We start from the raw sequence: 17,056 nt of genomic DNA on the forward strand, positions 1-17,056 counted from the left end.
TCCAATTCCAATTTCCTTAAAACACAGCACTGACCTGACCATGCGCATCAGCATGCTATGTAGTACATTCAAAATGCCTGGCCCAGGATGAAGCCCAAACTCCCTGCCAGGCTCTGAGGACCCTTCACAGCTATTCCCATCCTTTTCCTCCCCATCTCCCACCTGGTCCCCGGGCACCTATGCTCTAGCTACTGAACGTGCCAAGCCGCTCTACAACATTTGTCTGAGGCATATGCCCTTTGTCAGGAAGGCCCTTTCCTTCCCTTCCTCACCGCATTCAATTTTAGTATATGTGCTGCCCTCACCTCATTCAAGAACCAGCTCAAGCGTGGCCCTCCCCTGTGCTGGATTGTGGGTACGTCAAAGGCTGACAGTCAGGACCACCGCTTCTCTTCAAGGGGCAACTTCACTTTGGATTCTTCTAGAATGGCGCCCCCTGGTGTTTTAGGAGTTGTGCGACGCCGCCGCCAGGCGGGGGGCTGGTACTCAGAGTGATTTAAGGTACTGGGGTCACTAACACTTCCACGGAGCGCCACCAGATGGCGCCCGTCTAGTCTTCTGGGGCCTCCACTATCACAGGCGGGTGGTGACTGGGGAGCAGGGTTATGCACACGTTTCTGGCACTTTTGGATCGGAAGCTTTTCTTTGTTCCAAATGGCCCTTGGATCTCCTGAGCCCAGTAGAGGCCTGCTTGAGGTGCGTTTGTACCCCATTCTGCCCCCACGGCTAATCACGAATACCCTTAGCCTCAGTTCCTTACCACATGGATGATGTGGGCTCAAGAAATTGCCGGCTGAGTGAGTCATCAGACCCTCTCATGATGCTTAAGCTGTAAAATAACAGCCCTGTGCATCCCGCTTGCCTAGGCCTGCCCTCGATCAGTCTGTGCCCTTCTGGCTTGGGAAGGTCATTGATTAGGTCTGGGGTCCTGGGTGGGCTAGACTGGAGGAGAGGTTCTGGAAAGAGCCCCCTCAGCACCCTGAGCCTGTGAGCAGAGGAGGGGGAAGCAGTCGGGGGACCTACCTACCGCTCGGGAACCTCCAGGAGGAGCTGGGCATTAACCATGGGAACTGCCATGGCTAAAGGGCTATTCATCTGTCTGGTTTCTGTCATTACTAGGGTCTCTGGAATTTTTTTTAAGGGGCTGGGGGAGCGATCTGGTTGGAAGAAGGTAGCCTGTGGGTTGGAAATGAGGAAAGCATCTACAGATCTGCTTTGTGCCTAGCTAAAACAGCAATATTTTCTAGAGATCTCTTTATAACATTTACTTGAGATGATTATTATGGTTGTTTATTTTATTAATTTTTAAATGTTTATTTATTTTTGAGAGAGAGATACAGAATGCTAACAGGGAGGGGGAAAGAGAGAGGGAGACACAGAATCCAAAACAGGCTCCAGCTGACGCCTCAGAGCCCGACGCGGGGCTCGAACCGACGGATGGTAAGATCATGACTTGAGCTGAAGCTGGATGCTTAACAGACTGAGCCATCCAGGCGCCCCTAAATTTTTTTATTTTTTAAAGTTTATTTATTTTGAGGGAGACAGTGTGCACATGAGGAGGGGAGGGTCAGAGAGAGAGGGAGAGAGAGAATACCAAGCATGGTCCATGCTGTCGGCACAGAGTCTGACACCGGGTTCAAACCCACTAACTGTGAGATCATGACTTGAGCTGAGATCAAGAGTCCCACGCTTAACTGGCAGAACCACCCAGGCAGCCCTCTAAGTGTTTATTTTATTTATGAGGTTGATGAAGATTATAGTGGGAGTTACTCTGTTTCACTGTTAAATAATATGTTGGCTGCTAGTATGAACCGGATATTTTTATATTCTATTAATAAATAATTCAGGGCACCTGGGTGGCTCAGTTGGTTGGGCTTCCAACTTCGACTCAGGTCATGATCTCACAGCTTGTGGGTTCGAGCCCCTCCTCTGGCTCTGTGCTGACAGCTAGCTCAGAGCCTGGAGCCTGCTTCGGATTCTGTATGTCCCTCTCTCTCTGACCCTCCCCTGCTCATGTTCTCTCTGTCTCTCAGAAATAAATAAAACATTTTTAAAAAATTAAAAAAAGAAATAACTCATCTGTTTAGTTTACCAAGAACTTTTAAATACCAGATACAGCTGTTAAAATTCATAAAAGCAGACTTTTGGGGTCACATTAAGATAAACATATATATAACTTTTTTCCTCTTACCAATTAATGTGCTAAATTATTACAACAGATTTCCTGATACTGAAATATCCTGGCATTGTTGTAATAAACTTTAATTGGCAGCATTGCCATGGTATTATTTTAATGCACTTCCTGATTAAATTTCCTAGTATGTATTTTAATTTAGAATTTTGCAACAATATTCATAGTACATTTTGTTTTCAGGATCTTTTTGGCTTTGTAAAATGTATTCGTAGACATATGTCCTTTTCTAGCTACTGAAACAAATTTTGAGGTGTTGAAGTTATTGCTTTCTTTCAGCTTTGAAAGAAATTATCTGTGAAACCATCTGGGCTTGGCACTGTACTAAGTTATAATGATGTGCGAACTGTGTGTGTGTGTGTGTGTGCACGCGCATGTGTGTGTATAATGTTGTTTGGTGCATAAAAGCTTGTGGATGTTTTTAAAATGGAGATTGCCAATATTAAACAACATTCTTTAATTGTTTACTGTTTTCTGGATTGAATTTTACTTTGTTTGATATTAACACCCTAAGTTACTTCTGAGAACGATGTGCCTTTCTTGAAAATATGTGATTGAAAATGGTTTTGGCCTAGTCTGAGAGTCCTTCACAAGGCTTTTTAAAACATGTATGTTTATAGTAAAATAATCTCTCTAGTCTTATTTCTGTCATCTTGAATTATGCTTTCAATAAAGTAATGCTTCCTTCTTTCATCCTTTGTTTTTGTAAATGAGTTGTGTTTCCTTTATTTATCTCAGGTTTTTTTTTTTTTTTTTTTCGGTCTTACATAGAATTGAGCTCAGTTGCACGTAACAGAAACACCCCTAAAATTCAGTGACTTAAATATTATGGAAGTTTTTTCATCTTCCTCGTTAAGAAGTCTAAGGTAGGCAGCCCAAGGCTGATACTGGCTCGGAGGTCAATGCTCAGAGCTGAGGCTCCCAGCTCTCTGCTCCACCATCTCTCATATAATTTCTATCTTTCAGGTCATTTCCTGGCCATAAGTCAGGGTGGGAACTGGACTCCTGCATTCTGTGTCCTTTGCTGGAGCCCATGTTTGCTATAATTAAGTACTGGGAAATGACACCACGATTCAACCTCAAGTACTGTGCTGGTTAATTTTATATATCAACTTGGCTAGACCATGGTGCCCAGTTATTCGGTCAGACACAGCCTGTTGCTGTGAAGGTATTTGGTGTGTGATAACATTTACAATTAGCTGACTTGAAGTAAAAGAGATTACCCTCCATCCATAACGTGGGTGGGCCTCATCGAATCAGTTAAAGGCCTTAAGAGCCAAAATGGAAGCTTCCTGGATAGGAAGGAATTCTGTCTTAAGATTGTAACATGGAAGAACTGCTTGAGTTTCCAAACTGCTGACCTGCTGTATGGATTTTGGCTTTGCTAGCCTCTACAGTTGTGTGAGCCAATTCCTTAAAAATCTCTTTCTTTTTCTATATGCACACACACATATGTATGTAGTTGTGTGTGTGTGTGTGTGTGTGTGTGTCTTTAATCTCAGGACCCTTGCCTCAGCCCTGGTTTTTTGGTAAGAACATTGGGAATAAAGGGCCATGATGACAAAGTTAGGTCTTCTCCATCAGTTCAAGTCTGTCTCAACCACAGTAAGACTCACGTAGTCCCCAGGGGTTAAGAGGCCAATATGGAGTCTTTACACACCAGTTTAGTACATGACAGTGGTGAACAATGATGAATTTGGGTGCTTAGTATGCACTTACCCTGTTCTTAATAATCATTCTTAATTTGCATTTATAAATATACTCAAATTTTGTAACTTTCTATGGTGACAGATGGTGACAGTCTAGTAGTGATCATTTCACAGTGTATGCAAATATCAAGTCATTATTGTTGTACACTTGAAACTAATATATTGTCATATGTCAATTATACTTCAATTAAAAAAAAAGAAATAGTCTCCATCTTTACTCAATGTTCCTGTGATTCTAGCGAGGCTGACCCATCTGCTAACAACACAGATGGGCATAAGACCTAGGTTGAAACCAGGCTATGTCCTGGACAGGGTGATTGGGTCGGGGAGGGGCACCTGACGTAATTCCAGCTGGTGAAAATTAGGCCCAGCATTTTAGTTTGAACTGGATGAAGAGACAGTCTCTCTTTTCTGCCATTCTCACACCCGGGGGGAGTGTCGTGTTTGAGCTGCAGCAGCTCTATTGTCACCATGAGTGGGGAGGCCAGCCTGAGAAGGAAGATGCAGAATTGAAAGATGTAGAGAGAGAAGCCAGGTCCCTGTGACGTCATTTGACTAGCTCCATCAGCCACACCTGAAGTAAACCTACTCCCTGGATTTACATAGGTAAATAAATCCTCCCTTTCTTTCTTTCTTTCTTCCTTCCTTCCTTTCTTTCTTTCTTTCTTTCTTTCTTTCTTTCTTTCTTTCTTTCTTTCTCTCTCTCTCTTTCTTCTTCTTCTTCTTCTTCTTCTTCTTCTTCTTCTTCTTCTTCTTCTTCTTCTTCATTTTTGCTTAAGACAGGTTGGATAAGACTTTTTTGTTTCAATCAAAAAACCAAAGAATCCTCATGCTACAATTATACACTCTACTGATTTTTTTTTCTAAGAACAAGCCAGATCAAATAACCTGGCATCTGAGTAGCAGGAAACAAAATAAGGAACAGCTTGGTATGAGAGAGCATTTGGACAAAAACAGTGACTCAAAGAACAGGTTCTTTTTAGCTACAGATGCCTCAGATGAAGGTCTTGGGCTGCGTTGATGCAAGAGTGAGAGCTTTTTTTTCCTGAAGAATTGCCTTCCTAGAGAATAGGATTTCTCTACAACGTAGAAAAATTCTTTGCTATGGCTTGGGTGCTTGACAACCTTAAATAGCATTTGTAGGGCCAATGGCTTTTGTTTTTGTTTTAAAATTTTTGTTTATTTATTTATTTTGAGAGAGAGAGAGACAGAGAGAACAAGCAGAGGAGGGGCAGAGAGAGTGAAAGAGAGAATCCCCAGCAGGCTCCTTGACACCAGTGTAGAGCCTGAGGCAGGACTTGAACTCACTAACCATGAGATCATGACATGAACAGAAATCAAGAGTCAGATGCTTAACTGACAGTCACCCAGGCCCTCAGGGCCAATGTGTTTTTTTTTTTTTTAATCTTCTAGTTAACAGCCAAGTCTTTTTGATCTTGTCAACTTCTATGAAACACATTGATTTAACATTACAGAGATAGACACGAATGATACAGAAATTCAGAGTAAATGCTGAATAATGCCAGGGCTGAGTCAGCAGGGCCATCTCTTAGTCTTCCAAATTTTGCTGCAGAGATAAAAATTAAGTGCAGTGCGCATTTAATTTTAACCCAGAATACAGTAGTCCATGATCTGTTAACCCAGTTTACCTATTTATCTTACCTGTGACAAATTGAGGTCTGGGAGATTTCATCTTGTTTATCCTGAGCAACGACCTAGCCTAGGACCCAGTAGTTAGCAGATTCTTACTAAATTGTGGTTGAATAAGCAGAGAAAGCGACGGGTCAGTGAATAGCGCTGGCTTCTCCACTGTGGCTGCCCCAACTAGCATAATCACTCTGGCCAACGCTGCTTCTTTGCTTCCCACCACACACTTCCACCCAGACTCCTTCCAGCATGGGCTTCCAGGGTTTTGCCTACACAGGCTCTCGGACACTGTGATGTCTTGCAAGTTGACCCTGCCCTTCCCTGGGCTCAGTGCCAGAGACACCTGCTTTATCATAGCCTCATTTTATTGCCTCTCTGTACAATGTGTTAGCCGTAAAATTAGTTTATGATACTCATCTGGGGATTGTAGAATCTCTCTCCAAAGCAGTGCTGTGTCTCCCAGTGTACCTGCTGGGAAGTGCCCCGGTTACGGGGTGCTTCGGTCTTCCCCTCTGGAACCCAAGACACAGAAATGAAGTCACATAGGCAAGTAAAAGTTTCTGTTTGCCTATCAGATTACAACTTCTGTAATCGCCCGCATAATCTGAAGTCTTACTAGTTCTCCCTCGGCGAAGTCTTGTATGTGCCCTGATTTTCTATCCCCGCAACCAGTGGTGTGGGAGAGCCAATTGGTCCAACCTGCAGAGATCCAATTGTTTAACTCTTGACAGCTTAAAATTGGCAAGATTTACACCATAGGAATTGGCAAATGCTACAAAACAGTTCATACCTCCCCCGCCCTGACCGAGAGCTGGTTGTTAAACATTTACCAGCAAAGCACCTTGGATATACAGACGTTTCCCTAACGTAAGTCCTCATTGCCTCTTGACTGGATGGTTACAATATCCTACTGACCAGTATCTCTGCACCCAGACTTCCCATTCCACAGGATCACTGTAGAATACTTTCGACTGCAAGTAAGAAAACCCAAGTACAGATTTCTTCAATATAGAAAAATGTATTATTTCCCCAACAAGATGTTCAAAGATAAGACCCTTTAAAAATGTTTATTTATTTATTTTGAGAGAGAGAGAGCAAGGGAGGGGCAGAGAGAGAGAGGGAAACAGAGAATCCCAAGCAAGCTCTGTGCTGCCAGCACTGAGCCTGACACAGGGCTGGAAGCCATGAACTGTGAGATTGTGACCTGAGCTTAACCAACTGAGCCACTCAGGTGTCCCAATACACTTTTTTAAAAGTTTATTTATTATTTTGAAAGAGAAAGCGAGAGCACAAAGGGGAGAGGCAGAGAGAGGGAAAGTGAGAAAATCCTAAGCAGGATCTTAGCTGCCAGGGCAGAGCCCAACATGGGGCTTGATCTCATGACCTCACAATCATAACCTGAGCTGAAATCAAGAGTCAGACACTCAACCAATTGAGCCACACAGTAACCTCTGATAAGGCACTTTCAAGAAACCTCAGGGGCTGGAGAGCTCATCAGGTACAGATTCTTTTTATTTTTCCACTTGGCCTCTCTCAATGTGTTGCATTTTCCCTTCATGACTTCAAGATAACTGTCATGGTTCAAGAACATATCACATCCTCACACAATGACGTGGGTAGCTTTTTCTTATGTCCTTTTTAAGAAGCAAATTCTTGGAAGGGACTTCCCAGAAGTCCCCCTCCACAGGCTTCCTCTCAGGCCTCGTTGGCCAGAATTGCAATCTGTTATCTATTCTTAAGTCAATCATGGCAAAGGTGATAAAATTACCATGAATGGTTCAGATGACTAATTCCCAACCCTTTAGACCCAACATCTCCTTCTGCATCAAATATTTTGTAACATTCCTCTTTCCTGAAATGGAAATCAAGGAGACTATGATCTACTTTCACATATACTTTAAAAATAAATCAATACAAGCCCTTATTGCAATATAAAGGTGAAATAAGAAAATGCACTTTACAAAAAACATATATATGCATTTCAGTATATATGGTACATTGCATTATCATGACTCCCAATTATTTCCTGCCTTCCCTATAACAGAATTATACATGCCAACCTGAGAGCCTGTGACTTGCAGTACCTCACCCAAGTGATGTCAGGCTTGCTCTATGATTTGCTTTGGCCAGTGTAATGGGAATGGACGTACCACACCTGGGGAGAGCTTGAAAAGCCATAGCATGGCTCTGCCATTCTTCTTTCCTTCTGCCATAACGAGAGAGTGTTCTGAACAGGGTCTGCTCCTTTGGCACTCAGAATAAAGACATCAGGTTTCAGCCGATGTACATATGAATAGAAAATACAATTTGTTGTTACAAGCCATTGAAATTGTTGGAGTTTGTTACTGCGGTGCAACCTATCAAAAGCTGACTAATACAATATGGCACAGCAATGTTCTGCACCTAAAGAAGCAATCTGCACTTTATGTTTGCACCTGCACAGAGCACGACCATGAATCCTACAGCTTCAGAGGAACACCGACACAATCAGGTTGTACTAACAGTTTGAAAACCCAGAAAAATATCACTATCCGTGCCACAAACTCTTGGTAAAGCTCTGAGTTACAAAACAAAATAAAACAAGGCCTCCCTCAATTTACATTCACATGCTAGTTGCATTCTTGGAAAATGCGGTGTATAATAAATTTGTGCAGAATTAGTTTTTGCTGGAGTCACAAAATTAGAAAGAGATAGTTCAGCTCTACAAATGTAAAGTTCAAAAGTATGCAAAATGTCTACATGCTGTTCGAAGTTAGGATAGGTATAGGACTATCCTTGGCACTAAGGGGTGTTCAGTTTGTTAAGATTCATCGAGCTGTACACTTATGATCTGCGCATTTTTCTGTAGTTATGTTATACAACAATAAAGAGCCTTTAAAGAAAGTCAGGTAGGACACAGACAAATCTTTGATGTGTGGAATTGTCTAGTATTGACAGGTGTCTAGCATTCCTGATCCCTGTTTATGAACTGTTAGTGGTGTCCCCTAATCCTTATGATAGCCAAACTGAAACAAAACACCCTCACAAATTTCTGTAATGCTAACCCCTGGGTGTCTAATGTGAGTAGGGGAGAGAGACAAAGGGAGAGAGAGAGAATCCCAAGCAGGTTCCACGGTTTGGAGCCTGACACAGGGCTCGATCTCACAGCCCTGGGATCATGCCCTGAGTTGAAATCAAGAGTCAGATGCTCCACTGACAGTGGTGATTAGTAGGGCCTTGTAGATGGCTAATATTTGACTTGGAAAACCAATGGAGGATCACTCAAAATAGGGAAAGTATTCAAGGGGGTTTGTTTACACCATCTTCAGCTCTTTCCTCTGAGTTAATAGCATGTGGTCTTAAAAGCTGGGAATCTTGGGGCGCCTGGGTGGCTTAGTCGGTTAAGCGTCCGACTTTCGCTTAGGTCATGATCTCGCGGTTCATGGGTTCGAGCCCCACGTCGGGCTCTGTGCTGACTGCCAGCTCAGAGCCTGGAGCCTGTTTCAGAGTCTGTATCTCCCTCTCTCTCTGACCCTCCCCTGCTCACGCTGTCTCTCTCTCTCTCTCTCTCTCTCCTAGATATAAATAAAAAAAAAATAAAAAAAAAAAAGCTGGGAATCCTAAGCTCCTCATAGGATAAAGAAATATTTTCATTGAAATAAAACATACATAAAGTACATATGAGTGCACTAATCGTAAGTATACATCTCAGTGATTTTTTACACACGTATACACCCATGTAACTATGACTCTGATCAAGGTATATACATTTTCATCACCCTGGAAGGTTTGGCTGACTTTTACTATCAGAAAGCAGTTTTACCTTTTCTAGAATTGCATCTAAATGGAATCGTATGATGTTAGGTATCAGTACTTGGTTCCTTTATATTGTTGAGTAACTTAATGACTGAATAACTGTATGAATATATCAAATTTATCCATTCTGTTGAGAAACAGATGAGGTGTTTTTGCTCTTTGGTTAATACGAATAAAGCTGCCTTTGGGGGACACATGCATTAATTTCTCTGGGATATAGAAGTAGGAATGGTTTTGCTGGGTCATTGGGTCAGCTTTAGTAGATGCACACTGCCAGGCTGGATTTAGGATTGGTGTCTGAAGCGGGGGTAGGGCGGCAGCCTTGTGGGACTGAGCCCTTAATCTATAGGGTCTGCACTAACTTCAGGTGGATAGTGTCAGACTGAATTGAATTGTAGAACACCTACCTAATGTCCAGAGGATCAGGGAACCGCTGAGGGGGGGTGGGGAGGGGATGGGGAACTGACACATTTGGTGACCTGAAGTACAGTATTCTCTGTATAGAGTGTTGTAGTAAAGGAGAAACAGATTTTCCTTCATATGCGGTATGAGTAGTATAGTAAGGGTAGAGAGTTTATTTATTTATTTTTGAGAGAGAGAGAGAGAGAGAGAGAGAGAAAGAAAGAAAATGTGTGGGGGAATGGCAGAGAGAGAGGGAGAGGGAGAATCTCAAGTAGAAGCAGGGGTTGAACTCACAAGCCATGAGATCATGTCCTGAGTGGAAATCAAGAGTCAGCTGCTTAGCTGACCGAGCTACCCAGGCACGCCAGAAGTGCTTTGTCTATTCCAGAGAAATGGCGGGAGAGGTGAGGAAAGGCACGGGACCTGAAGCACCTGACACTGAGGAGAGAAGGTGTTTGCCTGAGGGGAGAGAAGAGGGTGAGCAAGCCATCTGGGGAATTGGCAAGTGTGGGGAAGACAGGCTGGATCCTCCTTCTAGTCTAGACCAGGTGCTCCCTAAGTGTCCTCCATCTGTTTTCTCAGCATGGTGGGCAGCAAGTGGTACATACCAGGCACTCAGCGCATGCATATTGAATAGGAGGTGGATGGCCGGCTGCAAGAGGCCCTGGGCGGTCTGGTGTGACCTTAAGAAAAGCAGTGAGAAGTCTCAAGCCCTGAGCCCTGAGGCCTAATTGTTAAAGCTGGTTTTAGGAATGAAATAAGAAAACAAAACTAGAAATTCAAGTGTGTCTAAAAAGAAATGCTGAGGGGCACCTGGGTGGCTCAGTCAGTTAAGCTTCTGACTTAGGCTCAGGTCATGATCTCACGGTTTGCGTGTTGAAGCCCCGCATCGGGCTCTGTGCTGACGGCTAGCTCAGAGCCCGGAGCCTGCTTCGCATTCTGTATCTCCCTTTCTCTCTGACCCTCCCCTGCTCACGCTGCCTCTCTCTTTCTCTCTCAGAAATAAATAAAAACATTAAAAAAAAAAAAAAGACATGCTGCTGGGGCACCTGGGTGGCTCAGTCGGTTGAGCATCTGATTCCTGATTTTGGCTCAGGTCATGATTCCAGGGTTGTGGGATCAAGTCCTCCAACCCCGTCATCTGAGGAGCTTGCTTAAGATTCTCTCTTGCTCTCCCTCTGCCCCTCTCCCTGGAACACCTGCTCTCTATCTCTCTAAAAGAAAAAAGGAAAAGAAATGTTGCAATTTTATTTTAGCTTCAAGGCACACCTCAGTCATTTTGTGATTGGACTAGTAATTGGTCCCTGAATTCTCAGATAAGAGGAAAAGGGTATGAACCAGCAATTCCCTAAGATTCTCCCAAGATGTCGGTATTCCCACGTGGCAAGGGACAGAAAAGAAAGGGGGATGGGGTTGTAGGGTGCCTGGGCCATTGTGATTTGCACGTGATTCCAGGGGACCAATCACTGCGAGAGATTGGAAGATAGGCCTTCCCTAGGAAGACAGGCCTAGGATGATAGGCCTCCCCAAGTATTGGCCTTTGGTGTCTGTCTTAACGTTCAGGTCTCGGAGACCTAGATGTGTGTGCCAGTGTGCAGCTCTGGAGCCGGGAGCTGAAGTGGGTTGGGGAAGGCAGCCTTACCGTATAAAATGATGAGGTGCTTAAGACTTCTGAAATGATTAAGTGACCCCCTCGCCTATGTGCATCTCCTGCACCCCCCCCTCCCCCTGCCCTGGCCACATCCCATCAGCTCATTATCTTAGAGTGGAAAAGCAAAGTGCCCTAAGTCTCCTCTTGCTTTGTGTCTTCTTAAATTCTTCATTACAGTAGGGCTGTCACCAGCACCCTGCAACCTCAGAATAGAAAGGATTTCTCGGGGAGGGGGTGAGAAAGTCATGGGAATCTGAGAGTAAGGGGGCCCCAGGGAACCGGGCTCAGGAACTGCTCTCCGGGTGAGCCCGTTGGGGTCAGGCAGTCGGTGGGATCCAAAAGAAAGGAGCATGTGATTTGCGTTCCAGAGAGGAGGTTGGGGCCAAAGAAGCCTTAGGAGTGGCTGCTGGACAGGATTCCTAATGCGCATGAGAGGCTCCTATGGAGGGAGGTCGGGAGGTGGAGGGCGCTCCGGGTGGGGCAACTGACATTGTAATAGTTGCAAGTGACTTCAGATCTGCCTCTTCCAACTCCTGCCTTTTCACACCTCATCTCTCTGCTGCTTGCTCCCTCCACTTCCTGTTCTTCCTCAGATCATCCAACACTCTTACCGTGGCCCCTGCATTTGTGCCCCCTTCCTGGAAGCGCATGTCTTATCCAGAGACCCCCCTCGACTGACCTACTGAAAACTGCAGTGGCACTTGCATGCCTGCTTCTGCCCCAGCACACTCCCCCCCACACCCAGCTTGCTTTTCCTCCAGAGCCCTTCTCACCAGCAGACGTACTGTGGGACTGCTTGAAGGCAGTAGTGATTTCTTCCGCTCCCTTTTCTTTAACCTTCCAACAGTAGACCCTAACAGGGTCCATTATGCTCAAGTAGTAAATGCTCCTGAAATCTCATGAAATGTTTGACACAACAGTCCCAAACCTTAGGTTATGAAATCCCCCAGAGCACAGCCTTGGCCCTAAATTCTGGCTTCACTACTCACTGGCTGTGTGACTTTAGAAAATTCCTAGTCTTTTTGAAACTTAGCTTCCCCATCTGTAAAATGGGATAATAATCATACTGCCTTTATTAATAGAGTTTCTAAGAACTAAAAATCCTAACACAGTGCCTGGCCCACAGCAGACACTCAGCTAAGGCCCCTCCCAAGGGGCCCCCTAAGGTGTTTGTTTTTCTTTATCTACCTTCCCTACCCCCCGACCCCCATAGCACAGGTGTCACTGTCATTAGTCACTTCTTTGTGCAAGATGGGCAGTGACTCCCTCAGCCTAGGTGTTCCTGACTTGGTTTGCTGTGGCTGCCCCCTCACCCACCAGGGTTTTAAGTTCCTGTGGGCAGGGATCACACCTCATTGAAATTACTTGCCCTCACCCGGTGTCAAGTCCCCACGGTCAGACAAAAATGTGGGACAAATCACTCAGCAATGTGTCAACTCCCTTTTTAGATTTCACCCCTGAAATCCTAAGCAGGGTTCCCCTGCTCCGGAATGCCTGGAGCCTCCCTGCCCCCACATGGTCCCTCTCTTCCCCTTGCGTCTAGAGGGTGTGACCCTGCGGGGCTCTGCTACCAGCCCCAGCCCGCCCACCCTTCCTGCTGCTGCTGGGCCGAGCACTCCCTCTAATGGCTAGCTTTTGTGGAAGGTTCTGCGCTAGGGTTGAAAGACAAAAAGCTAGGGCTGTCCCCTACAGCTCCTCTTGTGCCCATGCTCCTGCTGTGGTTTCCCTGGATCCGCCTTTGTCTTCCTCCTACTGCCTCCTCTTTTAAGTTCCAAGAAAACCTCTTGGAGAGTTTGTGACCTCACCCAATTTCTAACATTCCAGATTTAGGCTCTTATCCCTTTCTTCTCAGACTCCAAATCCCTGTTCTCCCCGGGGTGTGAATCAGAACGGTGAGGAGGCCAGGGAAACTGGGGGACGGCAAAACCTTATAAAAAATCTTGCTCCCTTGAAAAAGCATTTCCCCAGCTTCCAGGAATGACAAGGTGAGATGAAATTTTACACGGATTGCATTATAAGCAAGAGCTAAGCGGCTAATAATAACCCACAAGATCTGGAGAAGCAGGTAAAGTCAAAATTTAAAACGGTCCCTTCCAGCCGGCCCGTTCTGCGACCCCCTCCCGCTCTGCGGCAACTCGAACCTGCGCGTGGGGCTGTGCTGCAGCGACACTGCCCACGAAATTCCCAACGAAGACTCAGACCACGCCAGCCATGCCACGAGGTGTGTTTTATTTTCATTAATCATACAAATAATTTGCTATAATATCCCAGGGCAAACCGGAGAATTTGGCAGTCCGATTGGGGGGGGGGGTCCCCTCAGAGACCCGCAGGCCGGTGGCGTCGGCACGGAGTGCCCGGGTTCACAGTGCAGCTTGTCGCTCGTGTCCATCTTGCAGGTGGCTCTTCCTCCTCCACATCACGACTAGGGTGTCTCGAAGATGACGGGGGTGGGGGATCCTTTAGGTTCTTAGGAAATTTCACTCCGCTTCTCCTGCTCAATGGCTGTGGAGAGCAGGAAGCGGCACTGGCGGAGGAGGACACCTTGCAACCTCCGCTCCCCCACCCCCCAAGCCGAGACACCCACGAAGGCACCCACGAGGTCTGGGGAGACGAGCACTTCGTGGAACAGAAAAGGGGCCGGGGCCGCGGGGATCCGGAGCCTCGGCCAGGTGGGGGTGGGGCTGGGTTCGCGGGAAGGGCGGGGTGGGGTGGGGTGGGGGGACCGGGCTGGGGGGCCCGCGGATCCGGAGGCGGGGGGCGGGGGTGCACTCACTCTCTTTGGTCGGCAGGGTGTTCTTCTCCTGCGTCTCCGTTTTCTTCAGCTTGGCCTTATCGAAGCTGGCGATTTCCCCCATGTCTGGCTTGTCTGCCATTTTCTTACAGCGATTCTAGTGGGCAAAGCAAGGCTGTTGGCCTGCGGTCGGGGCCGGCGTCCCCTCCGCCTCTCCGCCGACGCCTCTCGACGTGGCACTCGACCGGGGCGTTCCCGGCAGCCCCCGGCCGAGGACCTGGGCGCCGCCCGCACCCCCCTCCTAGCCCCAGGGCGTGGTCCGCCGGCCGGGCGTCCCGTCGGGGAAGGGCGCCTGTTGCGGCTGCGGCTGCGGTGCGCGGGCCAGGTGCACCCGCTTCGACCCCACCCAGACAGGGCCCTCGCCCAGGGCAGCGCTCACCGTGGAGTTCCGCTTCGAGCCGGACGAATGCTGCTCCCACTCGCGTCGCTGCAGCAAGAGACAAAAGAGCGGCGCCCGCCCCTCGTCTTATATATGCCGCGCCCCGCCCCGCCCCTCGCCCGCCGCAGCGGGGGCGGCGCTGATAGGCGAGGGGCGGGGGCAGCGCGGGCGGCTCGCTTCCCCGCCGCGCCCTCAGCCGAGGCGGCCTTGGGGGCTGGGCGCGGCACTTCCTGCTCTGGGGCCCCAGCGCCCCGCGCCCCCAGCCCGCGGTGATCCCGTGGCGGAGGCTGTCGGGGCTGCCGGGGCGGGCGCTGGGCCCTAGCTTTGTGTTTGGAGCTGCGCTCCCTTCCCCAGGAATCTGCTGCTCCCCTCCAAAATAATGGGCGTGGGGGTCGGCGGGGGAAGAGTGTGTGGCTGTGTGTGTGTAGTATGTAGTTGTAGGTGTGGATGTGCAGTCTTGCACGCTCGTTCTGCAGTCATCCCTGCTTGCAGGAGAGCCCCCCACCCCCCCGTCGCTGTTTAGTTCCCACGTCTCATGCCGTTGCCCCCAGACCAGCCCCCCTCCCAACACCCCTTTTCCTCTCCTTGGGGAGGCTGAACCCTTGCATAGTCTCTCACTAAAAGAATCTGAGCCGAGGGTTCCTAGAGAAGAAGAGACGGGGGAAACAGGTTTCCACTGCCCTTTGCTCGGATTGGGGGCCGGTTGCCCTCTCGTCGTCTGCGTTCCCTGGGCTGGGAGGTTCTCGCGGGAGCGATGGCGGGTGTTCCTTAAAGGCTTGGAAGCATTGTCTGAAGGGCGGTGGTGAGAGCAGGCAGTCCGAGAGGGCTCTCTGTATTCTTTCTCACACAGGGTTCCGGGAACACTGTGTCCACGGGTGTGGTTTTCCTTCTTGAAGTTAACCTTGAAGATAACCTACAAACGTTCTTATTTCCCATGTTAACCCATTATAGGAGTGGGATAACGCGATTGTTCAAATGTTTCTTACGAAAGTTGTTAATTTCAGTGGCATTATCTAAAGATATTTAGGTAGTAAGTTCCATAAGTGAACAACACAGGGGGTGAAGCTGGTTGTTGTTTTATTTGTCCAGAACTTTCCTTTTTCAAGTGCCAAGGAGAATTAGCAAGCTCTGCTAAAGTGGGATTTGATGGAAACCTGAATTCTGTCCACTCCTTCCTGATTTTATCTGCTTTTCTTGCATTTCTTTCAGTGTGTTTGGAACAGAAGGAGGAGCATTTAGACTTAAGAATTTTATATCCTAAACCCCTTGTGTGGCCTTGGGGAAGTCTTTTCCTACTCTTCTGTTTATTCATCTGTAAAATAGCTTCAGCATAAATAAGTGAGATAATAGAACAGGCATCAAGTGGAAGCCTAATATGGCAGCTCCATGAGACTGCCACACTCACACTTCATTGGTGTATCAGTCAGCTAGCTCCAGAGTATGCTGTGTAACAAACTACCCCAAACCCGGTGCCTTAAAATAATACTCATTTATTTTTTCTCATTCATCTACACGTCAGCCAGTTGCCGGTGGTTTGGGCCAGGATGGTTTTGGTGGTCAGTTGACAGCTGAACCTAGGCCTGCCGGACCAGGATCTAGCTGGTGTTTGTTCTTCTCAAGCTGATGGCAGGACAGCAAGAGGGCTGTAGCACTATAGTGTAGAAGTGATGAAGTGTGTGTAAAAGCACATCATGTCACCTCATGTCTGTGAACATCCCACTGGCCAAATCTACTGTCAATGGAGTGGAGAAGTATATTCTGCCCTTGGTGGGGGAGGGACGGGCATGGACAGTTCCTAAATAAAAACCCAACTTCATAGTCAGGGTAGGCGCATAACTGTAGCAAATGGCCCCTAAAGTGGCTTAAAGTAATAAGAATTTATATTCCATTCATGCGGCAAACTGTATGCTGATGTTTCTGGTCAGGCAGCTTACCTCCATGTAGTGACTCAGGTACTCAGGCTTCTTCTCTCTTGTCACTCTGCTGTCTTCCAGGTCCTGGAAGTTTACTCCATCCAGCCAGTGGATAGGAAAAGAGGAAACAAATACAGGACCACACTGGAATTTCTATGGACCAGTCTTAGAAGTTGTCTCCAATATTTCTGCCCTCATGTCTTTGGCCAGGACTTAGTCACATGGTCTTACCTAACGGTGAGGGAGGCTGAGAAATGTAGTCAAGCTGTGCACCCAGGAGAGAAAGAAGGCGGGTTTGGATGGACCCAGAGCATACACTATTAAAGGATCTGCCAAACTTGAGCATGAAAATATCCAGACATTCTGAGACATTGACTCTTTGGAGGGCCTCACTGGTGCTTGATTCCTTTTCAGATGCAAGTTTGTGTTATCTGATGGGACCCTACCTTTGGCCTGAGCATTTGTCGCCATTTGGACCCATGGTAAACTCCAATTCCAATTTTTATTTTCAAAACAAAGGAATCTATTCCTTCAAGATACAGCTATCATACACGTTTCAAACACATCAAGCATGCAGG

The 17,056-nt window shown here is 47.1% G+C and overlaps 1 protein-coding gene across 1 annotated transcript; it reads right to left on the minus strand.

Annotated features, from left to right (window-relative positions):
- Nucleotides 1-13,603: 13,603 nt before the first annotated feature.
- On the minus strand, nt 13,604-14,668 carry TMSB10 (thymosin beta 10). The gene is made up of 3 exons (XM_039217606.1): nt 14,566-14,668; nt 14,169-14,283; nt 13,604-13,897 (listed from the first exon to the last, which is right to left on the minus strand). The coding sequence occupies exons 2-3, from the start codon at nt 14,266-14,268 to the stop codon at nt 13,863-13,865; spliced, it is 135 nt and encodes a 44-aa protein (XP_039073537.1). The 5' UTR covers nt 14,269-14,283; nt 14,566-14,668; the 3' UTR covers nt 13,604-13,862.
- Between the last annotated feature and the right edge of the window lie 2,388 nt (nt 14,669-17,056).

Source organism: Hyaena hyaena, unplaced genomic scaffold (assembly GCF_003009895.1).
Source record: "Hyaena hyaena isolate Hyena2069 unplaced genomic scaffold, ASM300989v1 scaffold_699, whole genome shotgun sequence".
NCBI lineage: Eukaryota > Metazoa > Chordata > Mammalia > Carnivora > Hyaenidae > Hyaena > Hyaena hyaena.